Below are 16,857 nucleotides of genomic sequence, written 5' to 3'. Positions count from 1 at the left end.
ACCTTCATGTGCTGGTTTAAAATTATGCAGTTTGACTGCTCAGACTGGCTCAGGAAGAAGTAAAGTTCAAATGTTGACATGTGAAGACATGAAACCTTGTTCTAAACCATATGCACAGATTGTAAACAGGAAAGAAAAGAAAGAAAGAATAAAATTAAAAATCTTATATACACAACAGCTTGTGGGGATAGGTTAATTGGTTAATCCAAATTGCCCATAGGTGTGAATGCGCAAGTGAATGTGAGTGCGAATGGTTGTCTGTCCCTGTGTGTTGGCCCTGCGACAGATTGGCGACCTGTCCAGGGTGTACCCCGCCTCTCGCCCTATGACAGCTGGGATAGGCTCCAATCAATCAATCAATCAATCAAACTTTATTCATAAAGCACTTTTCATACAAAAATGTAGCACAAAGTGCTTTACATGGTTAAAAGTAGCCCACCCCGCCCTCCAACTCACTCCCCACACTGTCATTAACATAAACGATCATGGATACATACCCCCCCCCCCACACACACACACACACACACACACACACACACACACACACACAAACACACACGGACTTAAAGAGTAAAATTGGGCTGGAAGAAGCCCCCCAGCCAGGCTGAGAAGACCCACAGAGCCCCAGCAGCCACGGTCGATCACAGCCCGGTGCAGAGAGCCCCCTCCTAGGAAACACTGGAGATATGACCCAATAAGAATATATACAGGATAAAAAGATAAAATAAATAAGAATGGGATACAATATAAATATAAATAGTGTAAGAAGTTAAAAAAAAAAGAAAAAAAAAAGAATAAGAATAAAATCAATAAATATTAGGTAAAACCTAAATTAATAATGTAAATAGAATAACAGGATAGAATAAATAAGCATAAAATACATAAACGTTAGGTAAAAGCTAAATTAAAAAGGTGGGTGTTGAGCCTGTTCTTAAAAACATGTACGTTCTCTGCCGCCCTGAGCTCCTCCGGCAGGCTGTTCCACAGACGAGGACCATACCACTGAAAAGCTGCCTCTCTGTGAGCATGTGTCCTGACTTTGGGAACAGTCAACAGGCCAGTACCAGAGGACCTCAGGGTCCGCGAGGGTTCATATGGTAAAAGCAGATCTGAGAGATAAGAAGGCCCGAGACCATTAAGACATTTAAAAACCAATAAAAGAACTTTAAAATCGATCCTGAAACACACGGGGAGCCAATGCAGCGATTCTAAAACCGGTGTAATGTGGGCCTGCCCTCTGGTCTTCGTCAGCACACGAGCTGCAGAGTTTTGTAAAAGTTGTAAAGGTGAAATATTCTTTTTGGGGAGACCAGAGAGCAGGGCAGTAATCAATGCGACTGGTAATAAAAGCATGCATCAGCATCCCCGTGTTGGCCCGAGAGAGAATAGGGCGGACTCTGGCTATATTTTTTAGATGATAAAATCCAATTTTGGTTACATGTTTAATATGTGGGGTAAGCTCAGAGTCAAAAATAACACCCAGGTTTTTCACTTGTAGTGAAGGACATAGTGAAAATGCCTGTAATTTAGACAAGAGTTTCTCTCTCTGAGCCTCTGGACCGACGATTAAAACTTCAGTTTTGTCCTGGTTAAGCTGTAAAAAGTTTTCTGCCATCCAAGATCTTATATCTAAAATACAGTTAAAAAGGGCATCCATTGGTCTGGTGTCATCAGGAGACACGGAGATGTACAGCTGAGTGTCATCAGCGTAACTGTGGAAGTTCACTCCATGCCTCCTACTGACACCGCCAAGAGGGAGCATATACAAATTAAAAAGTACAGGGCCTAAAACTGACCCTTGAGGCACACCACATGTCATTCTATGGATCTTAGAGGAGCATGTATCCATACTCACCATAAAAGTTCTGTCTGAGGAAGTGAACCAGTTGTGTACAGCACCAGAGAGGCCCACCATGTGTTTCAGTCTGTTTAAAAGAATAGCGTGGTCTACTGTATCAAAGGCTGCGCTTAGATCCAGTAGCACCAGGACTGAGAGCTTTTGGGCGTCCCAGTTACATCTAAGATCATTTAAAACCTTTAGGAGATCAGTCTCTCCAGCTCCCCCCGCAGCCCTGGAAAGGATAAGCAGAAACGAATGGATGGATGGATGGATATACACAACAGTGTTTGTTGGCAAGAGTTCATATGCATGTAATGGGTGGTTTGAGGGGTGAGATGAATGAAGTTCTGGAGTTCATGTGTGTGATAGTTGAGAGGGACAGGGCAGGGAGATAATTCAGCATCCTGACACCTGATGGATAAAGCTGTCTCTCAGGCTGTGTCCCAATTAAGAGACCGCACGCTTGAAGTACGCATTTTGAGTGCGATTACGTCACCGCCACGCGACGACGGCTGTCCCAATTCGAAGTGTACTTCAAATGCATACTCCAAATGCGCCGTCGATCGTGGTCCAGTGCACGCTTCGTGGTCCCATATATCCCACAATTCATAGCGCGGCGGTGGGTGTGGATAATTTTGCCGCAAAATACAGCAGACGGCAGAAGGGAGCGGCCGAAGAGTGAGCTGTCAAAAGTAAGTACTGAATATTATGTCACTTATTTATGTGCGAATGTTTAATAACGAAGAACATTAAAACATTACTGTTGGCCACATGTCGGCAAAGTTGTGTGACATTAGTGATGTTTGTACTTTCAGCGTTAACTTGGTTTTAAAGCCTCTACTTCAAAATATATATATATATATATATATATACATATATAGTCGACCTTAATCTTACAGAGAATGTGATGATTTTGTGGATAATTAAAGTCAGTCATATATCCACAAACACAACAAGCTGAAAGTCAGTGATGCTGCTCGGTTTGCAGTCCTGAATATCACGGTGTCCACTGTACCATCTGGGAACTCTTCTTGTTTAGCACTCGTAATAACACAAACACTAAATCCTCCTGTTTGTAGCAGTGTATACACCTGAGACTGTCACCTGTCTGTCTGTCCTGCACTCTCTCTCTCTGTTTCTTTCTCTCTGATTGTGGAATAAAAGTATGAACATGTATTTATAAGTTAGACTTGTGTTTGAATCCTGCAGCTTATCACACATTTGATTTCCATGTGTGACAACTGCAAGTGTCCAGAGTGAGGACAGACTGAGGGACCCACTGCTGCACATCATCTGTGAGGCTTTGCACCCCTGATGATCCACCAGGACAAACTCAGCAGTGTGTGAGGAAGATGAGGAGGAAGAGCCAGCAGCAGCTGACAGATGGAGAGAATAGACAGACTGTTCCCTGTTTGTGAAGGACTGCTAGGAAAGTTCAACATAACTAATTGTCTGTCCTGAATCAGTCTTATTAGGTAATGTTCAAATAATTTTATCATCCCAGTGTTTTCAGTGTGGGAGAAAGTACTCAGGGCCCTCAAGTTACACACTATGAAAGGCAGCAACAAGTTTAATATTCAGAAACCTAAAGTATGTATCAGCAGCAGAATGGAGCTAAAAATAAATGTTTGTTTCAGTTCTATGAAGCTTTGAGTATTTTGGATTAGTAGCACTGCTGTGTTTGTTGCATCATATTGCTGTAATTGTTTATATGCTATTAAACCCGGTTCTTTGATCCCCATGATAGAACAGAGAAAGCCTGACCCAGGAGTGGTCAAAACATTTATAATTTTTTATTCAATCATCTTCCGGAAGAGAGAGCCCTGCACAGCCCAAAGCCAGTGGCAGAAACTCTAACATTAGAAGCTCAACATGTGTCTGATATGGTGTTATTTTGGTACTTCACACGTCACACAGTTTCGATACAAACAACTTATATGGTACAAGTTTAACTCTGTTAAATGTAATAAATTGTGTTTTCATTGATGCCTGGATGGTAAACTTAATTGTTACACCTGGTAAAGCAGCAATCTTATTAAAGATGAAAGAATTTAGACAGTTTTTAACTCTCAGTGTGCCGCAGTGTTCGTTTGACTTTGGGACCTGAAGGGACGGAGTTTTGTACCCAGGTTACTCTGCGAGGCTCCTGACTATGATAGTTATAACGCTCTGACAGTCCATCAAGTAGTGCGGCTTGGTAGCTTACCAAAGTCATACTAAAACATTTTTGACAGATTTTTGAGCGCCGTGTACCACATAAAATCTGTTTGAGGTCAGTAAGCACAACCAGAATTCATACATAAGGTGCGCCGGATTATAAGGCGATTTTTGAGAAAATTAAAGGATTTTAATTGCGCTTTATAGTGCAGAAAATACGGTATACAGAAGAAAATAATATATTGCGATATATATCGTTGCCGCACATGCTTCAAATTATACGGCAATATGGATTTTAGGCCATATTGCCCAGCCCTACTTACTTTTTCTTACTTTCTTTGTTACTGTTTATACTGGAGCACCGTAACCAAAATAATTTCCCCGAGGGATCAATAAAGTATTCTGATTCTTATTCATATGACAAAAGATGTAGCCTAGAATTAAACGTCTACATTTTAAAGAAACACATAGGTCAGTACCTCACTAGTGTCTCTAAACATTTAGATTCAAAAAATTCTGAGTTTAGTTATTAAGGACACGAACGAGCAAACATGCCAGTTCTGAGGGGAGTGTACACATATTAATGTCCGTGCATGTCAAGCTTTTCACAGAAGAAATGGTGGCCATAAGATTTTTATTTTGGTAAAGGATACATTCCAAGTGTCCTTGTCACCTTTTTTCCATACAGACAGAAAAACTCCACTGTATAGGTCTTCCTCTCCACAACAGCAACATTTTCTAATTTAAATAGTTATACTCCCATAAGGCTTTATTTTCTATAGTGCCAGGATAAAGCAACATTAAATATCATCCATCCAGATCATCTTTAACAAAATATTTCCACTTTGTATAAACTCACACTGAAGACCAAAATAATTGTCACACATGATAAAACAGAATTAAATAATAAATTGTCTGTTAATTAAACAACTATGTTTTAAAGATTACATCAAACTCAATATATCACTATTGTCTCAAACCTTAAGCACCACAAAATATTCAGTTTCATTAACAAGGAACTAGCAAACGTGACGGGTCTGGAGGGGAGCATGAATGCGCTCATGTCCAAACATGTCTGTACATGTTTAGCTTCTAGCGGGACAAATAGTGGTGAAAAGTCAACAAATGTTTTTTGATAAAAGGACATTCCACGGGTAACATGTGTTTTCCCCAGACAGGACAAATTCAGTTTCACTTGAGAAAAAGACATCGCTGTTTGAACCTGTAATTTTTTTTTTCCAGTTTCATTTTAAGACGACATCGTTCTAGCCCCATAGACAGGTTGCCAGAAAGACATACAACCATTCAGGACTATGGACAATTTAGAATTGGTAACATGCAAATGTCTGGACCGTGGTAAGGAACCTATGCAGGCACATAATCAAACATCGGTTCCATGTTTCTTGATTGTAATATTACTCTGTAATTTCTCTTTTCTATGCTAATAAATATAGGATTGACTATTGGGACTGATTTGGATTTGAAAGGGTGACATTATCGAGAGATAATCAGCAGACTAGTGCACCAAAGGAAGAAATCAGTCCTACATATTTATTTAATATCCACATTGAAGAACTCTCCAAGTGTTACTGGAGGCCAAGACCCTGCCATCCAGAGTAAGTATCTGGTTAGATACCATATTTCTAAGAGTTTCAAATGTGGTCCCTGTGACTCTGGTGAAAGCTCCCAAATAGCTTCAGTGATGTACTGGTTCATTTCCTTCTTTACCTCCAGTCCCTTCACCACCAGAGGAGTGATATTCCACATTCCTGCAGCACTCAGGGTCAGGAGTGTCTCCTTGGGTAGTGGGCACACAGAGTGGTGGATCCGTGTTATCTCTTGACTAATGAGCTCATTTTAAACAGAAATAAGTTCACTAATGATGTTGTGTGTGCTGCACTCTGAAACTTATTCTTTTCTATCGCTTGCACCGAGCAGTAACAGTTTCTCACTGCATCGAGCAAAGTGGAGGATAATATACAGAGTGACACATATTCCAGAGACCAGTAAATACAAAGCTTCCAAGTTCAACCACAACATCATCATAATTTTGCCGCAAAATACAGCAGACGGCAGAAGGGAGCGGCCGAAGAGTGAGCTGTCAAAAGTAAGTACTGAATATTATGTCACTTATTTATGTGCGAATGTTTAATAACGAAGAACATTAAAACATTACTGTTGGCCACATGTCGGCAAAGTTGTGTGACATTAGTGATGTTTGTACTTTCAGCGTTAACTTGGACCAGTAAATACAAAGCTTCCAAGTTCAACCACAACATGAATGAAAACATGGGTGGGTTCCACTGTTGCCAAAGCAGTTCCTCATAGAGGGTAATATGATCGTTCGTTTTCTCTGTATGTATTATTGTAGGATATACCTTATAAAGTGCCTTGAGTTGATTGATGTTGTGGTTTTTATAATTAAAATTGAATTGAATATAAGGTTTCTGGACCAGATAACATCCCAGGTCATACTGTCAAAGCATGTGCTCACTAACTGGCAGCTGTTTTCACAGACATTTTCAGCTTCTCACTGTTTTTATCTGTAGTCTGCTTTCAACACTATAAATCATTAAATCAGCCACCATCAGTGAGTCTGCTTACAGAGCAGAGGTAAGAATCCTGACATCATGGTATCGGGATAACAACAGACTGCACGGCAGAGGCAAACCCCCATTTATATCAAGGGGACAGAGATGTCAGATGCTTCAGGTTCCTGTGGATTAACATCAGGTTTGCCATTCACCCCAAAATACTCACCAATTTCTATCAATGCAGCATCGACAGTATTCTGTCTGGCTGTATCATGAGCTGATATGGCAGCTGTTCTATGGAGGGTGGTCAGATCAGCACAGAGTATCAGCAGCTCTGAACTGCCAGCCATCCAGGACCTCTACTCACAGCCCTGTAAGAGGAAGGCTCAGAAGACCCTCACTGATCCCAGCCACCCCACCCATACACCCTTCCCATGGTACAGCAAGATCTATACCCAAACCAGCAGATTCAGGGACAGTTTCTACTCCATACTGAAATATAGGACAGTTTATTTTGCACAATCACATTGTATATGTATATACAGTAGTTTTAATAATCTGCATTTATTTATTCTAATTTCTTTCAATTAATATTAATTTTAATTTATTTGTACAGTTCAATCTCTTATCTATTTGCTACTTGTGTGTAATTTTTCTTGGTGAAAAATTGTGGGGCTCTGAGCTTAAGAATTTAATTGCCGGTAGTAATGTGCCACATTACCTGTATATGAAAATAAAACTTGAGCTTGATATAGTCAGTACTCTTTCATCTGCAGTCAGAAACAGCATGAGGAGGAGCTGCAGAGGTGCAGATGTGAAGTAACTGTGAGCGGCTAAAAAGCTTGGCTGGATGTAGAAGGATATCAGCTCCCGTTTGGAATATGCAAGATTAAATCTTGATCTTAAATGTGAGTCAGCCAATACGTCCCCAGTCAAACTTTATCAAGAGAGAACTTCTTTCATCTACAGAAGCAGTTATTGTGCAACTGTGACAAACCTCTGAAAATAGCAGCAGCTCTGCTCATGACTGCACAGATCTGAGCTGATTTTAACCGGACTTTCGGTTCTATTTTAAAATGCTGTGAGAACAGGTCAGTTAGACAGTTGAAGGCAGAACTGAAGACAGTTCAGTTCTGCTTTGTTTTCAGTGAAATCTAATGAAGCATTACTGAGGACCAGGAATTTGTGTGAGGACTTAGTGGAGAGTTTTAGGACGGAGCCAAAGTTTTAGCTCTGCATTCAAAACTCTGAAGATGAACAAACCTTAAACTTATAAAATTCACATAATCTGAACATATTTTTGGGCAGTCTGCTAATGTCCTATTTTATGGAAAGTGACTGAAAAATAATATAAGTACCAAACTGAATGGACAGTCTCACAAATACGATCATCTGCATCTCAGTGTTTCCTGTTCTATTTTTCCCAGTCTTGCGTTCCGAACTTGCTTGGCTCTCTGGGCTCTCTGCAGACATCCTGCTCCTCCTTTTACTCTCCCACCGGTATCCAACCCGGCTCAGCTGAGGGGTGCCTGTAGCCAGCCTCCTCGCTCCTTGTTCAGCCTCCTGTCCCAGCCTCAGCCTGCTGAAGCTGTGATCTCTGCACAGCCACAGCTTGACTGTGCAGCTCCCCTTGAACATTGTGACTCTGGACTATCTGACACCTCAATGACAGTAATTTGGTTTTTTTTTCTTCTGGACTTTTTCTCTGTCTGAATGTGTTGAACCCGTAACTCATTGCTGAGTCAGTAAAACTAAATAACATATCCTTTTGTTCTCCTGAACTGGCTGAAAATAAAACTGTGCGTGTGGATTTCGTATATGAACCTGCATCTGTTTGTGGCGATGAGCCAGAACTTCCTAAGACTGGTTAATGGCCGGAGTTTCCTAAGATGGCTTTTTGTGCTCTGTCAAAGACTAATTTTCATGCTTCTCAGTCAGGAAGAGTTTCTGAAGCAGCTCAGTCTGAAACAATCGGCAATATAACTCAATTAGCTCAGTCTGAAAGGGGTTTATCTCCCGTGCTCACTCTGGTTCTAGTAATTCTGTGCTTGCCTCCCCCAAGACCTTGTTTTCAGTCCCTGTCACAGATCATAATGATTCAATTCCTGTTAGTTATATTAGTTATATCCATAAGAACAGTAAAAAGGAACTTTTTGCTAACTCTGTGTAGACAGAGGACCTGTTTTCACTACCTGAGTGAAAGTAAATTCAGAGCTCTCTGTGTCTGTAATTTCTGAGTTTCCCTCTGTGTCTTCTGCTGAGGCTTTCTATCAATCAGAGCAGGCCTGCTCTAAGACCCTATTTTTATTGTGCTAACTGGAGCTCACTTGGCCAGGCAAGATTGTGCCTGTGTTTGCTGCCACAATCTGTCATGTTGTCTCCCAAAGTAAAATGGAAATGATTACACATGCTTTCATTTATCCCGCCTTAATTATTATAATTCATTATTCCCCTGTTTGAGCAGATTATCCCTGCATCGCTTACAGATGGTTCAGAATGCTGCTGCGAGGGTTCTCACCAGGCTCTCTAACAGGTCCCATGTGAGAACCATTTTTGGTGATCAATTTCAGAGCCCTCAGATACTTCCCTATATCAGTGAACTACTTTAGTCATACAGAGACCTCTGTGATCAAAGCTTGTTGTCTGTACATTAGTCCAGCTTAAAGACCAAAGGTGACAGAATCAGAATCAGAAAGACTTGATTTATCCCCAAGGGGCAATTAAAATCCAACAGAGCAACATGATGTTGAAGATAAGGACAGGGCATAAACAGGCAATAAGAGTGAGATAATAAATACACAGAATATACAGTATATACACATTTTTAAAATTACACAGTTTTAAAATTAAAGTGACTGAATAGGTGAATAAATAAGTGTAAGTGACTAAAAGTGAATAAAGTGTCGGCATTATAAAAGTAGTGCAGAGTAGTTTATGTTTCTGGTTTGGGAAATGTTCTTATCGGCTGGAGTTAAAAAGCAGGGTGGCTTTGGGGACAAAGGTGGCTCTCCTTCTCTCAGTCTTGCAGGAAATGTAGTGGAGGCGTCGCCCAGAGGGGAGCCATTGAAATGCGGGTGAATAATGTCAAAGGGATCACTGATGATTTTGACTGCCTGTCTAAGTCAGTGCCTGTGCTTTCAAGGTTGTGGCCCCAAAGCTGCGACGCACGAGTGTCTGCTTTACATGCATTGCTACAGTTTCACGCTCTCTGGCCCTTCTGTCTTCAGAGTTATTGAAATTTATCGTGGAAGGATCCTGTCTGCAGTCCACATAATTTCAAAGCTGTGATGAAGCTGTTGGTGCACATTTGACTTTCACACAGTGTTACAGCTTCTGACCTGCACATTATTCTTTCTATCTTTCCCTCTAACCTCTGATCCTCCAGTTGGCTCTGTGTTCAACACTGTAAACAGCTTTTATTGTGAAGGTTCTCAGAGGAGGAGACTTCCTGTGAAAGAGAACTTTTTTCTGTGCCATCAGCTGCAGAGTAACAGCTCTGCTCTGACAGCCGTCGGTGAGCCTGAGAGGATCAGCTGTAACGGGATAGTTACTGAGGATGAAGATGATGATCCTGCTCCTCTTACTCGGTAAGAAAGCTGCTCTGATCCTTTGAACACACACACACAAACAAACACACACATGGACGCACGCACACACACACACACACACACACAAATGATTCTTAAGCCATCAGGAAACATGGAGTAATAGTTCAATGCAGCTGAACTACATTAAAACAAAGGTTTATTTATTCATTAAGGTAAATGTGCTTCGTGCAAACTGAATTTCTACAGTCAAGTGTGTTTTTATTTGATCACACTGAACTACCCTGTGGTCATGTGACCAAATGTGAAGCTGGGTGTTCACAGTGAGTGCGTAACACTTCAGTAAAACCTCCACATTGACATTATTTATTAACTGATTAAGTTCTTTTATGTGATGAAGCTCGTTCAGGTGATGAAGCTCATTCCCATGGCCTCCATGCAAGACGGACCTGCTCCACCCGCTGAACACTGAGCTGTGTTCATGTCTCTACATGGTCTATATGATGATCTGACGTGTTTAACCTTAGACTGCAGGGAGGAGTCTGTACTACAGGAAGTGCCCACTGAGCCTTTTTTAGATTTAACCTCACACCCCAGCAGGGGGAGGAGCCAGAGAGAGAAAAAAGAAGCCGTGTGGGGAGCGTGGTCGTTCAGTGCTGTAACTTCAGCTTGACCACAGTGGAACATTCACCCACACCCTAAGATATCAGTACTACATATAAGCATCAGTACCCACATGCAGTATCAGTACAACAATCCGTATCAGTACTACATATCAATATCTGCACTACATGCAGTATCAGTACATACAGTAAATCAAATCACTTTTATTGTCACATCACATGTGCAGGTACACTGGTTCAGCACATGCAAGTGAAATTCTGGGTGTAAGCTTCACAAGCAACAGAGGTGTGCAAAATACAATAACATAAGAACAAGCAAAACAAAAGGATGGGTAAATCTGAGAATTATAACACTAAATATATGTACAATATAAGAGTGTATGTGCATTACTGAATAAATATATATACATATATATATATACACACACACACATATATACACACACAAAGACACGCATATATGTATGTGTATATATATATGTGTGTGTGTGTATATATATATATATATATATATATATGTATATACACACACACACATATATATATATATATACACACTTTTACTTTCTTACTCAGGGTACGTCCACACGTACACGGGTATTTTTGAAAACTGAGATTTTCCGTTTTCGTTTTTAAAAATAATCCCGTCCACACGTAAATGCAGAAATGAAGGAAAACGCTGCTAGGAACATGCCAAAGCAACAGGTGGCGATATATTCCTAACCGCATAGAAATGTTGGCCAATCAGAAGTCTAGAAGCCTCGGTGGGAAATATGTAAACAAGGATGGGGCATAGAAGCAGAACCGAGTCGTATGTGTGGAGGGACAGTAACTGTGTGTGTATATGTAAGCATTTAAACACTGCAGAGAGTACAATTAACAGTAACAGTATTGTAGAAATTCATTTCACTGAAACAATAACGTGGCGCACAGTGTGACGTCAAAAAAGGCGCACACCTTTGACGCTGCGTTTTCTCCGTTTTTCTCGTCCACACATAAATGCAAAAACAGAGTTTTCAAAAATATCCACCCTGGCCGGAGTTTTTAAAAATCTCCGTTTTCAGTGACCGAAAACGCCGTTTACGTGAGGACGAAAGGTGCAAACGCATAGAAAAATCTGCGTTTTCAAAAATATCCGGGTACGTGTGGACGTAGCCTCAGAGTAAGAAAGTAAAAGTAGCTCCTGAAGGACATTTCTACCAGCTGTTTTTGTTCAAAGTGAAATGAAATTTGTTTAATATTGATTTAATAACTAACAAACTTTATTTTATTTTAGTTTGAATTTAAATTCTAATAAAGATACTCAGCTTGTATTTGTTGAGTTGAACATGAACAGAGAAAAAGTGGGAAAATAAAAACATCTTTATGATTGACAAATATGACAAAAATGTTTCTATTGCTCCATCAGGTGAACTGAGCTCTGCTGTCACATCCATGTTGTGCTTTCTTCTTGCTAATGTTCACGTCTTTGCTTCAAAATGAAACTGGTCCTCATCTTCCTCCTAAATTCAGAGCAGCTCTGAGAAAAAAAGTAAAATACAAATGAGAGGTTCATCTAAAACTTTACAGAATAAAGTCAGTAGAGTTGGTTCCACCTTTACGCTGTGCTGCAAACCAGTCCATGAGACTTTGTGGTGCAGGGAACAGCTCTGATTGGCTCATGCGGCCAGGTGGGCGGGTCCATACAACAAAAAGGTTTAAAATTAAATAACTGTGGAAGTAGTTTGTCAAACTCTTAGTCTCTGTGACACTCTGAGAATATCACTGTGTGTGTGTGAGTGTGTGTGTGTGTGTGTGTGTGTGTGTGTGTGTGAGTGAAAGGTCAGGTGACTGTGAGTCACAGCGTCTATCTGTTTCATGTTTCTGTCTTCAGTTTCCCAGCATGCCTCAGGGGTGGAGGTTTATGAGGGGGTGGAGTCTGTCCTGCTTCCCTGTCGGATACAAGCTGATGATTCCAGGAGCTCCACAGCAGTTCTGTGGCGCTGTGATGAGTTCAAGAACCCGCGAGTCCACGTGCGCTTGCTTAGTGGTGACAATCTTCATGATCAAAACGTTCGTTACGTCGGTCGAACATCAATGAGAGCCGACGCTCTGCAGACTGGAGACCTCAGCCTCACTCTGAGAAACCCTACAGTCTTTGACAGTGGAACCTACACCTGCATCACCCTCAGGAGCGAAGAAGAGCTGAGCTGGACTGAAGTACAGTTGAAGGTCACGGGTCAGTTGACAGAGGTCAGATTGATGTGAATTCATACAAACATGTTGATGATGTTTATGTCTCGAGTGTTTGTGTTACAGAAGCTCCTCCTGCAGTCTGGCCCACAGTTCTCTCAGCTGTGCTGCTGGGTACTCTGATCATTCTGGCTGCTGCCTACGTGTGCTACATAAGGATCAGGAACAGAGAAGGTGAAGAGTGTGTGTGTGTGACTTAGTAACAGAGCGAGCTCTACCGTTATGCTGACTGATGTCTGTGACCTTTGACCTCCACGCATTAATCCATCCTCCAGCAAATCCTCACATATCACTGAAACTAGCTGTTGATGTTTCCAACAGGTCTGCAACATCTGGATTAGGATTGCAAAAATGCAATAATTCGTTTGACACGTGACTCTGTAGCGCTCCACTGTAGCGCTCCACTGTCACCATGGAAACACAGGCCACATTAGTGACTAAAAACAGACCTGCAGTGCAAACATATGAATAAGAGTGTGACAGCAGTAAGCCCACACAGCTCCGGGTTTGAAAAACAAACACTGATAACCAGAGATGGTTACTTTTTTCAAGTAACGAGTAAAGTAAGGGATTACTATTGCAAAAAAGGTAATTGGATTACTGTTACTTTCCCGTAAGCACGCTGCGTTACTGCATTACTAAAACCGTGATTTTTTTGCGAGAGTGTCTCATGACAATAACGTAAGCCAGTGCGACGTTCATGGCAACAGCTGTGTGCAGATCAACAATGGATAATATATCGAGTGCGGAGAGAGTGTGAGCGTGCAGCGTTTAAAGCGTGGAAGTACTGACCTTATTTTGAGTTTGATTCTGTATAAAGTGACGAAAACATTAGCGTCTGCTGTTCACTGGGTCTGAAGAAACTTTCTTTTTACAGCGAAAAAAACCCTTAACCTTCCGAACAAGCACCCAGTACGCTACCACGTAATGGGAAACTCACAGAGAAACTCGCGGATTCTTCCACTGACCGCTGCGGCTCACCTGCACCAGGGTAAACCTCCGCCTACCCCATTCCTGCTTTACAGGTGAAAATAGAGCAACAGGACCGCTAGTCTTTGATTTTTATTTATTTTCTGCTGTGTTTTACTTGCATCTATTTGAAAGACTGAGTGTAAACACAAAAAAATATTTTATTTTATGAGCTGGAGTGTGCAGAAAATAGGTTTAAATGTTAATCAAATTTCTTCCAGTCAGAGAATGTTGCATATAATTTAATTTTTGCTTGATGCATAAAGTTAAAATATTAAAACTAGTAAAACAAGTTTTACAAAGAGACTTTTCCATTTGATTACATTTTGTATGATGGATTATGCAGAAAAAGAATTGGGCTGAAAGATCTATCGCTTTATCACCTATTCAGGTTGTAAGTCGTGTTTTTAAAAAGTAACTAAGTAATTAATTTATTTTGAAAATAAGTAATCAGTAAAGTAACAGGATTATTTTTTGTGGGAAGTAATCAGTAATTAGTTACTTAAGTAATCAGTAATTGGTTACTGACTACTTTTTTCAAGTAACTTGACCAACACTGCTGATAACACAACAGCAGCATTGATAATGATGTCACAGTTTAACGTTGAGGTTAACGTTACCGTGGCGCTGAGCTCAGGTGGAGTGAAAGAACACAGCGATGTTCCTGCGATCACCTGTAAAAGCTTTACTGGGACAAAGCTGCAGGATTCATCAAAGCAGCTGATCAACAAACTCTGCAGCTGCTCCACCAACGTCTGTTTACACAGAGAAAGCTGAACTCACTCTGTTTAAGTCATACAGCTTAATGAAGGCTAACAGCAGCCGTCCTATTTTACATGGAAGCAACACCAACAGCAAGCAGGGGGGAGTCTAAACGGGGGCTGTGTTACTACTGTGTTAATTAAACTGTGTTAACATTTAAAAGTATAAAAATGAACGTATGTTTTCACAAATCAGTAGAAATGTACATGATTGCGCCCGAGATTATTTATGTTTTTGCATTAATAAGTTAAGTTTCTTCCTGTTAAAGTGAGTTTTTCCTTCCCACTGTGGCAAAAGTGATTGCTGAAAGAGGGTCATCTGATTGTTTCTTTGTGTTATTGTGGGGTCTTACAATATGAAGCACATTGAGGTGACTGTCGTTGGAGCTCCTCCTGTGCTGATGTGTGCTCTGTGTAATGTAGGGGGTTGGGGATCAGACCTGTGGAAGTGTGGAGGTGATGGCTATCTGAGATGGAGCGGACGAGTCTCCTTCTGTGAGTTTCTCCACATTTATTATCTGTCTGTCCAACACTGGAGGGCGCTGTTGATGTTTCTCTTCGGTCATGTGACCATTTGATCTCTGATCAGTGTGTTCTTCAGTTTCAGGCCTGTTTCTGCTGACTGCTGCAGGTGAGCTGATGTTCCTACACCTGTCTGTCCTCATCATGACCTCTGACCTTTGGTGAACTTTAGTGACCTCTGTCCTGTTACAGGTGTGTGTGTGCTGCTGCTGTCTGGGCTGGCTGTTCCTGCGGGTAAGTTGATGATGAGGAACAAACACTAATAAATGGAAGAGCCACAGACAGAGTCCTCCTTCATTTCTTTTGCACTGCTTAGAGGAGCTCTGACATGATGCAGCTGGGCAGATGTTGTCAGTCAGGGTCACCTTTTATATCCTCCTCATGTTTGGTCCTGAGCAGCCTGTTGGGGTTCATGCAGTGTAAAGTTCTCAGAGCTTTTCTGGTCTCACTGACTGCTCAGAGTGTTTAAACTACAGCTCACACTCATACCTGCCTCACCTCCAGGGCTGATCCAGGATCAGCACTTCCAGCCTTCCTGCTGTGAGGAGAGAGAGCTGATTAGTGCACCTCTGTGCTGTGTTTAACTGACCAACACACCTACTCTGCTTCCTCCTTCTTCAGATGCTCCTCCTCTTCTTCTTTCTGAGTCTGTGCTCAGACTCCTCTGCTATCTAGTGGTCTTCTGTCCATACTGCATCTCCACTGGTCTGCTGCTGTCCATCTACAGCAAGACACTGAACAAGCCAGCCGTCTCCATGGAGATGACCCAGCATCACAGAGGTCAAGGACTAGATGAAGACTACGATGACATCACTGCTTATGTTACCACCGAACATGCCTTCTGAGCTGCAAAGGGTGTTTGTGTTGCAGCTGCAGAAGATGATTTTTCACTTCTCAGTCTGCTCCAAAACTTTCAGATAACATCCAGAAATATTTCCCACGGCTTCTGATCTGAGTTCATATCTGTGAACTGACTCTTCCTCCCACTGTGCCACAGATGCACATGCTGGAGCAGCACTCACAGCAGTCCTCTGTACTTGTAAGAAGCAGAATTTTTAGTATTAATTTGATATCAGGCAGACCTCTGAGGGTCTCTGAGGAATATATCAGAAAGAATTATCTGATTGCAGAAGCCTGTATTTTTCACAGTAAATGTTCATTTGTGATTAATTTTAATAATGGCTGAAAATAAAGTTTTACATACAAAACTTACAACATTCCAGTCCTCAGTGTGTGTGTGTGTGTGTGTGTGTGTGTGTCTGTCCTGTCAACACGACATTTGTGAAGTCACTGCTGCAGTTGTGCTTCTATACACTATACCTACACTATATTATTTCCAAGAGCATGCTCGGGTCATTGTCATTTTTTATTTATTTTTATTTCATTTTATTTATACAGCACCAAATCACAACAACCTTCATGTTGTGCTTGAATATGTCTGTTACTTTAGTCATAAACTGCCTCTATTGGAACTGAATGCTGTGATGTGTCTGCAGCTCTACGTGTATTATAGGAAAATGAATGATGATAATCCACAGCAGATCTGACCAAAAAGAGATATATAGTGTGTGTATATAGGTATACATATCATCCAAAAATTCACCACATCCTCTTTTCTTTGTATCTGCTCCTTCCTGGTTCTATACTGAGAAAACACGGCATTGCATTTCACTT

The 16,857-nt window shown here is 41.2% G+C and overlaps 1 protein-coding gene across 1 annotated transcript; it reads left to right on the top strand.

Moving 5' to 3' along the window:
• The first annotated feature begins 6,813 nt into the window (after positions 1-6,813).
• LOC146389492 (uncharacterized) lies at positions 6,814-16,315 on the top strand. The gene is made up of 11 exons (XM_084914644.1): positions 6,814-6,968; positions 7,959-8,202; positions 10,012-10,118; positions 10,927-10,985; positions 12,573-12,917; positions 12,998-13,105; positions 13,809-13,922; positions 15,085-15,156; positions 15,251-15,292; positions 15,376-15,417; positions 15,805-16,315. The coding sequence occupies exons 1-11, from the start codon at positions 6,814-6,816 to the stop codon at positions 16,026-16,028; spliced, it is 1,512 nt and encodes a 503-aa protein (XP_084770770.1). The 3' UTR covers positions 16,029-16,315.
• The last annotated feature ends 542 nt before the right edge of the window (positions 16,316-16,857 follow it).

This window comes from Perissodus microlepis, chromosome 3, assembly GCF_051167445.1.
Source record: "Perissodus microlepis isolate ML-2025 ecotype Zambia chromosome 3, ASM5116744v1, whole genome shotgun sequence".
Classification (NCBI taxonomy): Eukaryota; Metazoa; Chordata; class Actinopteri; order Cichliformes; family Cichlidae; genus Perissodus; species Perissodus microlepis.
This window is presented reverse-complemented; position numbering and strand designations above follow the sequence as displayed.